Source organism: Dendronephthya gigantea, unplaced genomic scaffold (genome assembly GCF_004324835.1).
Source record: "Dendronephthya gigantea isolate DGI-Jeju-01 unplaced genomic scaffold, DenGig_1.0 000013F, whole genome shotgun sequence".
NCBI lineage: Eukaryota > Metazoa > Cnidaria > Anthozoa > Malacalcyonacea > Nephtheidae > Dendronephthya > Dendronephthya gigantea.
The window spans coordinates 301,030-315,367 of record NW_021163023.1 but is presented as its reverse complement, the minus strand read 5'-3'; the positions used below and the strand labels follow the sequence as shown (position 1 = coordinate 315,367).

The 14,338-nt window shown below is 37.2% G+C and overlaps 1 protein-coding gene across 2 annotated transcripts; it reads right to left on the bottom strand.

Annotated features, from left to right (window-relative positions):
* Window positions 1-1,136: 1,136 nt before the first annotated feature.
* On the bottom strand, window positions 1,137-14,297 carry LOC114519342 (GATOR complex protein NPRL3-like). Of its 2 annotated transcripts, none has more exons than XM_028539463.1 (17): window positions 13,987-14,297; window positions 13,355-13,415; window positions 13,244-13,276; window positions 12,994-13,126; window positions 10,885-10,953; window positions 10,058-10,140; window positions 9,174-9,244; window positions 8,655-8,730; window positions 7,833-7,938; window positions 7,095-7,129; window positions 6,654-6,767; window positions 6,203-6,245; window positions 5,852-5,958; window positions 3,962-4,091; window positions 2,851-2,904; window positions 2,410-2,552; window positions 1,137-1,450 (listed from the first exon to the last, which is right to left on the bottom strand). In XM_028539463.1, exons 1-17 carry the CDS (start codon window positions 14,093-14,095, stop codon window positions 1,288-1,290), a joined length of 1,530 nt encoding a protein of 509 aa, XP_028395264.1. In that variant the 5' UTR covers window positions 14,096-14,297; the 3' UTR covers window positions 1,137-1,287. The 2 variants fall into 2 exon arrangements, with proteins under 2 accessions (XP_028395264.1, XP_028395265.1); XM_028539464.1 differs by having other exon boundaries at window positions 1,337-1,452; window positions 2,414-2,552.
* Window positions 14,298-14,338: the final 41 nt, after the last annotated feature.

Here is a 14,338-nt window from a genome sequence, read left to right as displayed (position 1 = left end):
GATCAGTTATTAATAAGAAACACAGTTGTTTCTGAAGTTCTTTCAGTTCGATAATTGTATATATAGCGGAGGATTTAGCTATCAGTGGTATAGATAAATTGTTAATAGTTCCACGCAGTGAGTTTGACCTTTATTTAAACCCACATGCTTATGCAATAAATATATAGTTACAAACATAAAATGCTCGTATACTACAGCCTATATACTTAAATTGAAATATCGTAGCTTGGTAGTTTGATGCAGGACGCTTATGTCATGAGCGGTCTGGGTTGATGAATGCATTATTTTCGTTTTTTTACCGTTTATTATCGTCTAAACGTGTTTCGAAGTTCGAACAACAGCCCTCAGTTGCGTAAACGGGTAAACGATTAATTTTTAATGTTTTAATATGCTTTATTGCGTAACCAACAGGTTACTAAGTACTCACGCGACAGACCGTAATATTGCATATGAATTATGCAAATAAGACATTTTAGCTGTCTCCCTCGTTCGTATATGTTCCTGTTTCTAATGCAATAGATTATGTACATTTAATACTTTTTAAAATCCTATAACATGTTAAAGATTAAAGCAAAACAAATTATCACTTGACGAGAAAAGGATTTTTAAAGTAACTTCGGAAAAGTGCTACGTTGCAGTTAGCGACAGGTTCGTCTTCCCGGGTCGCTAACGGCTAAATTGGCTATAATGTTAACTGTGATGCCACAAGATCTTTAGTTTGTGTGGTGACGCGGGTAACAAGTATGGAATATAACACGCGGGAATGTTGCGAGAGTTAGTTAAGAAAAGCTCGCCAAACACGAGGCGAGAGATTTTGCGAGCTTTTCTTAATTCAAGCGACATTCCCAAATGATTGAATCTGGGCATCCAAACACGTGGAACCATTAAGTAATTGTTTCACAGAAGACAATTTCTCCCGTAGAAAATGTCTAGATACTTGTGTTACTGGGAATTTTGACTTTATTGAAATATTTTTATTTTTACTTCAGGGGCCGGTTGTTCAAAGCTAGGTTAGCGCTAACCTTGGGTAAAATTTTAATCACGTGTTTTAGTTTATGTGCTTCTGAAACACTGTTCGTTATTAAATTTTAGAAAATATGACTTCTATCGGTCCAGAAATATATTAATGAAAAACGATATTCAACATTGTAAACAAGCGATTAAATAAATGAACGTAAAGATTTGTTTTAACCCAGGGTTCAGCTAACTTGCTTTTGATCAACTGGCCCCAGATGGCGTCCAGATAGCACCCCCTGGAACATGCAGGGTCTACAACTGTTGTAACAATCAGGCCGTTATTGAGTGATAAACTGTAGCAGGATCTTCGTGCTGACAGATGAACAAAACGTTGCGAAACTTTTCCACTAAGGTCAGCACTTCGCTCCTCTGCAAATCCTCATAATACATTATCTCCTCCAAATGGTGATTTCCATCAAAATAATGACATAATCTGCAAGGAAATAAAAAAGATATCTGAATTTTAACGAGTATATAAATACCACCTTTAACAGAGAGTTTATGTTCACATTATATGACAAAGATAAATTTCGTTTTAGACCAATCAGAAGTTTTGTTTCCATTTTGAGTTACCCAATCAGAATGCATAAACATTGACTACTTCCGGTAAAATGGGACATTCTGATTGGCCTGGCCTGAAAAATGTAAACAAATATGCCAATTAGATTAAAACGAAATTCCTCTCTCTTCATTATATGTGCACGGTGAACCCCAGGCAAGAAAAAATTGGGCTAAGACAACACTCGATTTTTTTAACTTCCAGACACAATCAATGTTTTCACATTATAAGAGGAATATGAAATAAAGACGATGAACGAAAATTCAACTAAGAAACGTCGGCCCTTGCGTTTGCCGTTTCCCGGAATCTAAATCAGCGTATCCTCCAGGTACGTCACTTCCGTCCTTCAAAAATCGCAGCTAGTTCCCGCTCACAATACCTCGCGGTCACACGCCAAAAAGCCAACTGTAAGGTCCGAAAAGTGAAAGATCAAATTTTTATCTTATGAAATATCTCGTAAATGTTCTTAAAATCACCCACTCTATCTAAATAGCTTATTATTTCCCTGGGGACGATTATATAAGAAGGCTAGATAACGCTATCATTGGATAGCGATTTTTTCAACCGTTCTAAAAATGCTTGAAAAGCAATAAAATTTCAGCTTTGGAACCAACAATTATTAAACAGGACCCTCAATTTAGGAATACTTTGATTTAATCAACGTTATACCCAACAACGGGCTATTTTAAAGAGATTGAAAAAACCCAGTAACCGGTGGATACCGCTATCCGGCTTTCATACAACCGGCCCCCGAGGTTGATATAGGAATTTTGAAACCCCCAAATACATCACTAGTGTTGAGATGAAATTTTCTGCATCAATTCTTATATTACTTTTTAAAACGCTTTTGATCTTCTGAATCAGACATCTGTGAACGTGGACTTGGGAGATCACAGTCAGATAGTGGCAACTCAGTTCCATTTTCCAAACAATTTTCACTTGACTTCCCACTGATCCAGTAAATATACATGTGTAGCTGAAAATATAGAAAACATGAAAATACACGAAATTGCATGGTCTCTTACAAATTAAAACATAACAAGTTTATCAGTTTAGATTTCTGAAATATTACACGACAAATACCTAGGAGCCAGTTGTATAAACCTCTTCAATACATCTTGAGGGATTAAATCATGGTCAACACCCAAATACACGATTCTGATTGGCCAATAAAACCACCAAGTAGAAGTTAACTACATTTTTTTATAAATAGCCAATGGCACTCCTCGAGTGCCCCCAGTAAATATGTGCAAGGTTTTCACCACGTTCCTTACCTGAATAAGGAGGTGATGCTTTAACATCCAAATTACTCGTTGAACTTGCTCAGCCTGTTTGAGTGGATTCAAATTATAGATTAGATGTAGGGATTTCATTGCGAGGAATGATACATATAACGATGACATGAGCCCGGTTACCCGAGATTCAACGAAGCGTGAGATGATTTTGAAGTATTGAAATGAACAGATTACATTATCCTCGCAGTCGTATAATCATCACAACAAGAGCATGTGCTTGTTTGGTGTCATAAAGACTTATTTCAATACCTCAAAGTCCTCTCACGCTTCGTTGAATCTCATGTAAACAGCCCCTATAAAGCTGCCGAGTTTGGTTGCAAAAATGTTGTAAAAGATTCGAAATTTTAAACTGCAAATCTTGTATAAATTTGTATTCCGCAATTTTTGGGCTGAAAGTGGGTATTACGGCTACCATGGCTTATTTGGATAAGACTTTCCTCACAGGAGGATAGCAATGAAAAAAGCAATAAACAAACTCTTAATATATTTAACCAACACAGTTCCCTCACCCCTCGTGGTTATCGTTTTGCAGGAAATTTCCTTTAACTGTGGACCACACCTGCTGGGTATTTTTACAGCGCGTAACTCTTAAAGAGACGCATCTCACGAACATGCATGTAATTTGTCAACTCGGGTTATTCACTCAATTATGAAAAACCTGTTACCAAAACTAGTGTTCGTCTCTTATATAGCTTCGACATCCCTTCCTTTTTAAATCGTATAAACGACGAAGGGATCGTGAGCAGACATTCGAAAGGCCAAATCCTTAGTTGCTGTGATTTTCTAATTCTTTTCACGGACGCAAGGAAGTAGATACGTTATGCACGTTCAAATAAACACGTCTGTACATCAGAGAATTTTAAGTATTCTCTCGTTTTCATCAAGAAAAACAAAATAATCGCACCGAAAATTGCAGTAAAAATAGACGGCAAAAGTGAGTGTAAACGGCCCTTGATACAAGCGGGACCGAAATTAGAACGACATAATTGGGGAAGGTGAGTAAGATTTGAGGTTTGTAAGTGCAATAGCTTACAAAAGAAATCCGGCAGGCAGAACTGAATATATGAGTTTCGGTCCTGGATATACAAACCTTCTCCTGGTGTGACCAGAAGGGACTTGCTTGCTCCCCAAGTGGTGTTGGTAGGGAGAACTGAGATAACTGGTCGTGAAGGGACATGCCTGGATATTCCACAGCAAACTGTTTTGCTATCTGAGACTTTCTAAAAAAAGAACCAAATTTGGTTGTGATTCCAACGAAGTTGTCAGTCAGTGGCGTAGCCAGGGTAGAAAATTTAGGGGGGGCGACCAGTGAATGGGAAGCCACAAACTATCTGGGGGGGGTTCAGAGGCATTCTCCCCCGGGAAAATTTGGGATTTCTAAGGCTTGGAAACGCCATTCCCCGAATTCTGATACGAGCTTTTAAAAGTAATCGTAAGGTTACAAATCACAAAATTCTGTAACAATACACGTGAAAATCTCTTTAGATTTACTGATTACTCGTTGCTTACCTAACTTGATCCCCCCTCCTCATATTCCGCTGGATTTAAACATTTCATGAGAACGGTTTTAAAGACCGTCGGGGGGGGGGGCGACCGCCACCCCTTGCCCCACCTTGGCTACGCCCCTGTTGTCAGTAGGGAGTTTAAGCTTTGGGAAAGGGCGAACTTTCTTGACCGGTTTTTATTCAATTTGTTTGTTTCATTTTTTTTTCATGTGAAAATATTGGTTGATCCTGGAGTTTTAAAATTGGGGTTTGCATAGGACTGTCCTCAATGGGAAAAGCAATGACAAAAGAAAGAGACAGCCCTAAGGGCTACTTTCCAGTACGCGTTGTTTGCGCGTACGTACACGCAAGGAAAAGCTTAAAACCTTCTAAGTTGTCGTATAATCGCAGTTATAATCCCCGTGCTGGTGCTCCGGGGGTATTAATGCTGCCCGGAGATTAGGAATTACACCGGAACCCGGGAGTTTTGTCAGTTATGCGTGTGCTAGTAACGCCTGGTAATCAACAACGCTCTGATGGCTAAGACAGAAAGTTTGTATTTCATTGAGAACGTCAGCAATTAAACTGTTAAATAATATTTGAGGTTTTTTGTTTTTCTCTGAAGATTTTGCACTGTTTTAATAATTTGAAACTTCAATTTTAAACCATTACTTCGTTGCTGCCATGGCATAATGAAGCAAATATTGAACGGCCAAAGTTTAAACTAGCTTTATGATTATTTTTGTACGAAATGATAGAAACAATAGCTACCTATAATATATATACTCCATAAAATATAATATAGCCTGATTTGATAAAATATAATATACTTGAGTTTTGTGTCATTTCATAATATAAGTTTAGGTCAGGTTAGCTCAGGAGATTGTGTACTTGGTTTGAAATAGCGAGGGGTTGCTGCATGCATGTATTTTTAGCATAAGTACATGCAATCTGATTGTCTGCAACCACAGTTACAAGGTACCGGATTAGTAGTGCACCGGCTCACTTTCCATATCAGATGGGAGAGTTCGGAAGCTTTCGTCCAATTGGATAATGCTTTTCTATGCTTTTTAAAGAACGAAGCTATGCTATTGGTTGAAATGTATAAAGTTCAGCCAATGAAAATCATTCTTTGGAGGAGCCGCGACACTACCCTATCAGATCGACGTCGCAGTACAATGAAAATCACTCCACAGTCCTTAAGGCTGCTTTCAACTGTCGCGTTTTTTGAACGTATACGTAAAACACGCACGTAAAAATTTATAAATGCATATAGGGTTGGATTCTATTGACGATTTAGTGTATTTTTCTGGCATAAAATTAATTATACCATATGCCCCGAGTTCCGACTTGACCCCTAGTAAAATGCCGTTACCGACAAAATTAAACTGTATTCAAATTATTGGGTGGGGGGGCGCCCCTCATCGAACCCCCGTTATACTAACGCCACATGAAATGACAACATGAAGCCTTACAGATTATTTCTAAGCACTTACAAATGTATTGAAGCTGCCGGGGAGACTACGTAGACGTTATTTTCGACAATACGGTAGATGATCCTGGCTTTACCCCAGTAAACAAGATGAGCAGCAATTGAAAATATCTACAAAATAAAATATTGACTTTATTTTGACATAGCCTCCTCCGCAGGCATCTCTTATGTATTTATATTACGCATTTATGCTAACCGAAGCCAAATGTGAATGCCTAATTTAAATACATACGAGGTGCCTGCGGAGGAGGCTAATTTTGACATGCAAAGCTTAAAATTTGTCAACCAAAATGGGTCGAAAACCAAAAAAATGGTCTTAAGAAAACAATAAAAAAAAAACAAATTTTACACTTACGAGTGAAAGTGGGATATCTGTGTCTTGTGATAACACTTGAAAACTATAAAACATCATTAGGAAATTTACAGTCGCGGCAATAGAAGCATTCCGAAAAATATCGAGCAACTCATTTGCACAATTTTTCAGTTGGCTTACAAAATTCATCAAATTTATGAAATAACTCCTTGAAAACTCCTTATCTCCTTCCTGAACCATATTTTCACTGACCAATCAATGTTTGCCTTTATCATTGAGCAATTCTTATTGGGCATTTCACTGACCAATCAAATTTGAATTTGTCTTTTCGAGCTATTCTGATTGGTCAATGAACAGAAAGTAAGGAATTTTTTAAAAAGTTTCCCAAACTATTTCACGAACTCCGTAAAATCGAGAGAAAATTATAAGAAAGTAAAAGACTCAATATTTTTCCGGGACGTTTTTCTCCTCGCGATTGTAAACCGGTTTTTACCTTTTTGAAGGTTTTGCATTTTTGACAAATCTTATGAGATCTGGAGAGCAATCATCAGGTAGCGATGCAGAAAGAGAGACTTCGTCCACCAGCATTAAGACTGTGTGATATGGTCTGAGGAAATATGTTGATATATTGATCAATTTGCCATGTAAGTGTCACAGAGTTGCAAAAAAACTGCGGGTACGCGGGTACCACCCGCAGGAAGGTTTTCTTTGAATGAGATTTGTAAGGAAGGTTCAAAGTTGAAGACTCAATTGATCACATGCATGTACCAAAAGACCAAATATTTCTTTATGCTGGTTGCCACTTGACTCAGTGACGTAACAACATTTTGAGGAAGGTTTTCAAAACTTGAAATCCTACTGGAGAAAGCTTAAACTTTTTTTGCAACTCTGAAGTGATAAATACAAAACATTTTAAACAAACTACGTTTATCACCTCATTGCTGCTAGACAGACCTGAACATCCTCGGGCTATTAAAGAAAAAACGTAAAAATTTTCAAACCCTCTGTGATTTGTGAGATCATTTTTTTTCAGTTTGGTCACCACGGACAGAATATTGTTTAATAATTATTATTGTTTAACAATTATTATGTAGAAAATACATTTTGACAAACGTAATGAAATACCTCGACAGTTTTACGGCAATTTAAATACAACGATATTTTTTTAATGAGAAATAAATTCAAGCAAAGTTCAACATTTTCCAAGACTCCATTTGTACAGAGAGCGATCACGTTTAAAAACAGAAATATATTTTCCACCTTTTCATATTCTATGTGTATAAAGTTTACTACAAAAAAGTCTACATCACTACATGCAAAATCATCTGTATACTTAGTTGCAGAAATATTTAATACTCTCTGTTTTTAAGCGTATATTTCGAGAAAAAAGACGTCATATTGACGTGTTTTTGACAGAAACGTATGTTTGATCATTACCTTAGACAAAAAACTCGCCGCCATTTTGAAAATTAAAATCCGTTAAGAAGATTATTGCGTATAATCCGAGGTCCCTTGACCAATCAGAGGCCAGAATTTTCAATATAATCACCTTTGTATATTAATCTGCATTAAACTAGCTTTGACAAACTTGACAGCGCTCGGAAGTTGGATAACCTTTTTTAATAAAAACCTTTAATAATTTACAACATTTCTAAATTATATATACCAGTACCTTGACAATCATCTCCGAGTTGATATTATGTACTTTATGAGGAAGACAAAATCCAACCCTGACCCAATTATTGATCTCCAAATTGACAGTACCATTTTGAGAAACGCTAAAAAACATTGAATGCGGGCATTCATTAGTCATAGGGTATTCATTTGTTATATTTGTTATGGGATTAGGGAGCGGGTGTCGGGGGAGGTTAGGTGTGTAACTCTACGAGTTCCAGTTGAAACTGCGTGTGATATGGTGTGTAAATGTTTCTAAAAATGGATTAACACTATATCACACATTTCTACACAATATATGAACCTTTTTAAAAACATTTTGTGGCTTTTGAGAACTTCCCTTAAATTAACGCCACTGTATAGCCTACTCCTGAATAAAAACTACTTAGCCCGCATCCCCGCATGTCACAACACTCACTCATCCCACATCACTACAACCTATATCACCCCACCACATCACCCAAACAAACATCACCCCTCCTTACATCACCTAACCCCACATCACCCCAACCTACATCACCCCACCCTGCATCACCACACCCCACATCACCCCACCCTACATCAACCCACCCCACATCACCCCTCCCTACATCACCCAACCCAACATCACCCCACCCTACATCACCAACCCCACATCGCCCAACCCCAAATCACCCCACCCTACATCACCCCACCCAACATCACCCCACCTCACATCACCCAACCCAACATCACCCCACCCTACATCACCTCTCCCCATGCTTTAAATAAATGAAAGGCGCCTTTAGTCGCGTGGGTTTCAAGAGAGAATTTCAAGAGAGAACCAAGCAGACATACAAACCTGTCAAAGGCATCGCACAGAGCTTTTGCCAGGGTACTTTTGGGTAATATCATATGAAACGGTGACGCCTCACTTGCTAGAAAATGAAAATGAAAATAGACATTCAATCAACATTCATTTTCATTTAGGAATAGCTTAATCAGACAATGGCCTTCTGCGCTACAAATGAATTTTATATCTAAGCGATAAGAAGATGATATTCGGAAAGAGTATACTAAAATTAGTAAAATTGCCAAGTTTGGCTGTACAATGGTGTAAAATACGGAAAATATAGCCATGCGAAGTTGGCAAATTTAAGGCTCGTTAACACTAGCAATTTCTGCTGCGATTTTCCTTTTTGGACAGATGGAAACGAGCATAAATGCTCTGATGTGTTACATCATGTGTAAGAGTTCTTATTTGAAAATCCGTAACTTATTCACTCATTCGCATCTATGAAAATTTCCAAAGGAGAAAATCGCATATAAAATGGCAGCAAAAATTGCAAGTGTAAACGGGCTTTTAGAAAATAAACTGCACCTTCGGGTAGCTCAGCCACTTCATCGTGTATCGCAAGCATTGTCTGCCTTTCTGTGCTGAAATATCCACATCTGAAGGGAGTGTTTAAAGATTTTGAAGAAAGAGATGGCAGTCCGCTCTGTGAATAACTAAGTCTAACAAGGGACAGATTACACGAGGCGAGTTGACCCGGCTAAAGGCTCGTTTACACTTGCGAATTTTTTCTTTTGATAGATGTGAACGAGTAATTTGTTACGAATGCTCTGATGTACAAGAACTCTCATTTAAACATCAGTAACTGATTCACTCGTTCACATCGATCAAAAGATGAGAATCGCATATAAGATCGCAGCAAAAATTACAAGTAAACGGGCCTGAAACGAGATTCCTCGATCCCATTACCGGGACGATTCGAAGAGTGCGATTGCATGCGACATGCTGGACTGGTCAGGCAGGACAGGACAGGTCACACAGGACAGGTCAGACAGGACAGGTCAGGCAAGACAGGTCAGGTTAGAAAGGACAGGTCAGACAGGACAGGTGACAAGAAAACGGACCAATGACACCAATCAGCGCTTAGTGAGTCCACAGTTAATAGAATATACATGGTTTGGAGACCACATAAAACTACAATACAACTCATAAACTATGTTGAGGTAGATTTGTGCAAGAAATTGCATGTTCCTTTCTCATCACAGATAAACCAATAGCAAGATAAACCACACTCGCCTCATGTTATCGGCCTTTACAAAATATTTGCTAAATTTTTTCCACTACACTCTGAAAAGTCTTTTAAAGTTAAAGCCAATTTGTTTATATAGAAAGTTTTCTTGTTCCCCCAAATGAACCTTTTACATCAGAATCTTAATTTACATCAGAGTTTCATGTGCTTATGTAGTATGTACCTCAATTCTTCATGTTTCAATGCAATCGAGATCCTCTGAGAGAGTTCATGATAACATTCACAGACAGACGAGTCAACATCAGCCTGTGAGAGAAATAATGTGATCGTGATGCGTATTACAGTACTACTCTTCTAACTACAATCCTGGCCAAAATCATTGACTACACTCTATTTAAATGATTTGTAGTTTTTTACGCAAAACATCAACATTACTGTGTCGATTTTCCCCCACGCCCCCCCCCCCCCATAATCAATGTTGATGATAGCCCATGCTAAATGCTTGAATGAATTTTGACACATCACCCAACATTGATTTGTGGGGGAGAGGGGGGGGGGATTTTGAAATAAATCCCGCGACTGCTGACTGTAGTGTCAATTAACACTGAGTGTCGTCAATGTTTTGACCAGGATTGTAGTTCTTGCAAAGGCTTCTAACTAGTTCTTGTTCAATACAACAATGGCGAGAGTTGGAAAAATAATGACAGGTGCGGTTGGTTGGGCGGAACATAGCAGCTACACTTTACTTTGAGAATATAGACTGACGAGATCGAGTTAATATACTACGATGCAAATATTTTTCCGTACACACTCGGGATGGTCGCGCACATGCATTTTTGTTGGTCGGGCACATGCATCTTTAAATTTTGAAGGTTTGCAAGTATAAAAAGTTAGCTTTGGGAACGAAATGGTTCCAGCCAGAATTGGCTGAATAACTCGATCACTAGTTTAACATTATATATAGCGATAATTTAAATCGGCGCAAATCAAAGATGTTGCTGACTTTTTAAAGTGCATAGACATAGTAACTTTGTAAGAAAACAATATTACCTGCAGGGCAAAAACAATGTTGAACATTTTGATATTGGTGCTGGCAGCTTTAGTTTGTGCATCATTTCCCTAAAAATGTTAAAATACTTCTCATTTTACGATATGCAGAACAAATTCACCAGATATTCAAACAGATATTCACGATATGCACAACAAAATTAATATATATATAACAAGACGCCTACTCAGGCGATCACTCATGCTACAGTTATCTCGTAGTAACATGGCATGTTCGTGACACCCGCGCGAGAAATGATCTTAGGACGATTTCGATTGGTTCGAAGACTTCCTGCCGCCCACGCGTGATTTTTGTAAATTTGCGACGCAAAAGAAAAAATAGGTACGCAATGCGTACATGTGGGTAGCTTGTAAAACTTTATTAATGCGATAAAGCTGCTATAGTGGCGAGTAAATATCAACTGATGCAATAAAATATTATTTTCTAGTCCATAAACAACGGAATAAACGCCCTATAGTTAGCTGGTTGAGTACAGTTATAACGAAGTCGATTTATTACGCAATCTATATATTATAATATTTTATTGTATTAAATACATTTTAGGACAGATTAAAACATATATAAAAGCATTTTTACAAGAGATAAAAAATGAAATTTTTTAAGCGGAATAGGTGAACAGAACAAAAAGGAGAGTAAGGTTCCGGGATGGTGGCACACATCGTCTGATAACATAAAGCTTAGTTTAGAAGGAGAAAGATCTTAACAAAGATTTCAATGAGGATAAACTACTTGATTTGCCCGGTCATTTTACAGTCACATAACAAAGAGTCCAAAATTGTTTCAAACGTTTCGCATTAACATTTTTTAAGGACTTATCTATGTATCTGAACAATATTTTAAAGATTTTTGATCAGTTGAAATGCACTTTTGTTAACACTTTTGTTTTTTGAACTCCAAAGCATTTGGTTTAATAGCCACATGTCCACAAGGAAGAAATTGACAAGTGAGATATTGCATTATAATTTATAAAACAGGGCAACTTGTTACTACCATTAGCCAAATTATAATTTATAAAACAGGGCAACTTGTTACTACCATTTGCCAAATTATAATTTATAAAACAGGGCAACTTGTTACTACCATTTGCATTAAGGTAATGTATTTGGTTTAATAGCTGCATGTCCACAAGCAAGAAATTGACAGGTGAAATATTAAATTATAATTTATAAAGCAAGGCAACTTGTTAATACCATTTGCCAAATTATAATTTATAAAACAGGGCAACTTGTTACTACCATGTGCAATAAGGTAATGTATTTGGTTTAATAGCTGCATGTCCACAAGCAAGAAATTGACAGGTGAAATATCGCATAATAATTTTTAATTTATAAAACAGGGCAACTTGTTACTACCATTTGCAATAAGGTAATGTATTTGGTTTAATAGCTGCATGTCCACAAGCAAGAAATTGACAAGTGAAATATTGCATTATAAGTCTTGTTTGTTCGGAATTTGCTTTTTACTTTACTTTCTTAAATTGTCGGCTGGTCAAGGTTTTTGGTATAACGTACCGTTCGTCATCTTTCGTATATCCGAAGATTGCCGAAGATGTCGCACCCACAAACATACATGCATCCGGACACTTTTTCGACTACATAGTGGTTAGCCGCGCATGCGCAGGCTACCCACAAAAACCGAGCCCGGCCCCATTTTACAACTCGGTCTACCTACGGCAGCCCGAGTAAAAAAAAATTCTAATGATTTTCAGCTAGAGATGCCAATGCTAAAAATCTCTACAGGCTTTTCAATTTACTACAGAGTACAGATTTTTACATAGCATTACAGTGGTGCCAATAAGTTTCAAACAGCTGGGATTTTTCAATCTGTCGATTTAGATTTTAATTTTTCTTTGGTGTTTTTAGTCTTTAACTTTTTTTGGTGACCAATCAGATTTGCTCAAAATAAAATACAAATTGCCATCAGTCAATGCCAATGGAGCTTTTAAATTCCTTCAGGAATTCATGCTATGATTCGCTAGAGCCTGGAATTGCTGCAAACCAAGAGATTAAAATTCTGCAGGGTGTCTTAATTATTCTATTGGTGCAAGTGTAGAGAATTTTTGAGTGAAAAGCAAGCAATGTTTGCCGTACCTGAGTTTGGGTTGGCCGTGTCACAAGTGTAGGATGGCCAACAAACAAAACATCATCAATTCGAAGCTCAAATTTCTTTCCACAAAGTTTTTCACCAGGTGTCAATATGTTTGCAAGAGTCTTATCTGAATAGCTTTAATGCAAAATATGACAAAATAGACTAAGAATTATCACTCTCAAATGCTGGAGGAAAACATAAACTTTTTTTTTGAAAAATCCTTGCTCAAAAATGCTAAAGGTAGACACTCACTTTTGACATGCTTTCCTGGCAAAAGAAAGGGACCTAAAATATAGATCAAATTACAATTAATAGAAATATTTCCCACATTTTTATGATTGAAGAACCAAAAGATGTTCATACCGAATCTTGTTTTCAGATGATTTCTCACTTTCATCGCCAATAACCTGCTCCTCTTGACAGGCTGTAATTATTATTTCACATAATTTAAACATCAACCTTTATTATCTTGATATGGTACTAAAATGCTGCACAAATTGTGTGCTTTCCAGTCTGCAGAGCAGGGCATATTTCGCCAAGATCTTGGGGGTGAAAAACTAAGAAAATGGCTTAAAAAATATAAATGTGGGGTCATGCAAGGGCATGAGATATGAGGAGGAAGAAATACAGCAATTTATTAGAGATGACAAATAGAGTGCAAACAGCGAAGGTACCGGTAATGAATTTTCAGATAAATGATCAATGATGTACGTCTCTGACTTAATAAACTACTCAATGTTTACACTTTCACTTTACATATACAGGGATAGTGGGATACAATAGTGCACGAACAGTGACAAGAGTGATTTTTGTTTCCAAGAAGGAAGTAATATTGAATAAGTAATTGTTCTAATACTGGTTCAACCCACAATATTCACTCCAGCAACTCACTGTACTTTTCCCAGTATACTCATACACCATGTACACAATTTTAAAATATGTTGCCTTTTCAACCATGCAGATACCATTTTTATCTGAAAACACTTATCACTTACCAGTAACCTCTACATACTTGTCTTGACAAAATGGATACCTAAACAATAATTTCTCTCCTCTGCTACCAGCTGTTACTAAAATAACACTTATTGGCTCAAAAGAAGGCATAAAACAACAGAAATAACAAAAAAATCTATGCGCAGTTTGCAACCATTTGTGACCATCTCCAAACCATCACTGATTTCCCGAATCCCGACAAATATTTCCAGCGAAATTAGTCGAAGTACTGCAAAAGGCTTTACAACTCCAGTTTTTGAATATATTAAACAGTTAAACTTGCATAATTAAACCTAAAACATTTTAAACTTCAGGGCAGTCCAAGGATGTTTAAATGTACAATGATAAAACAAA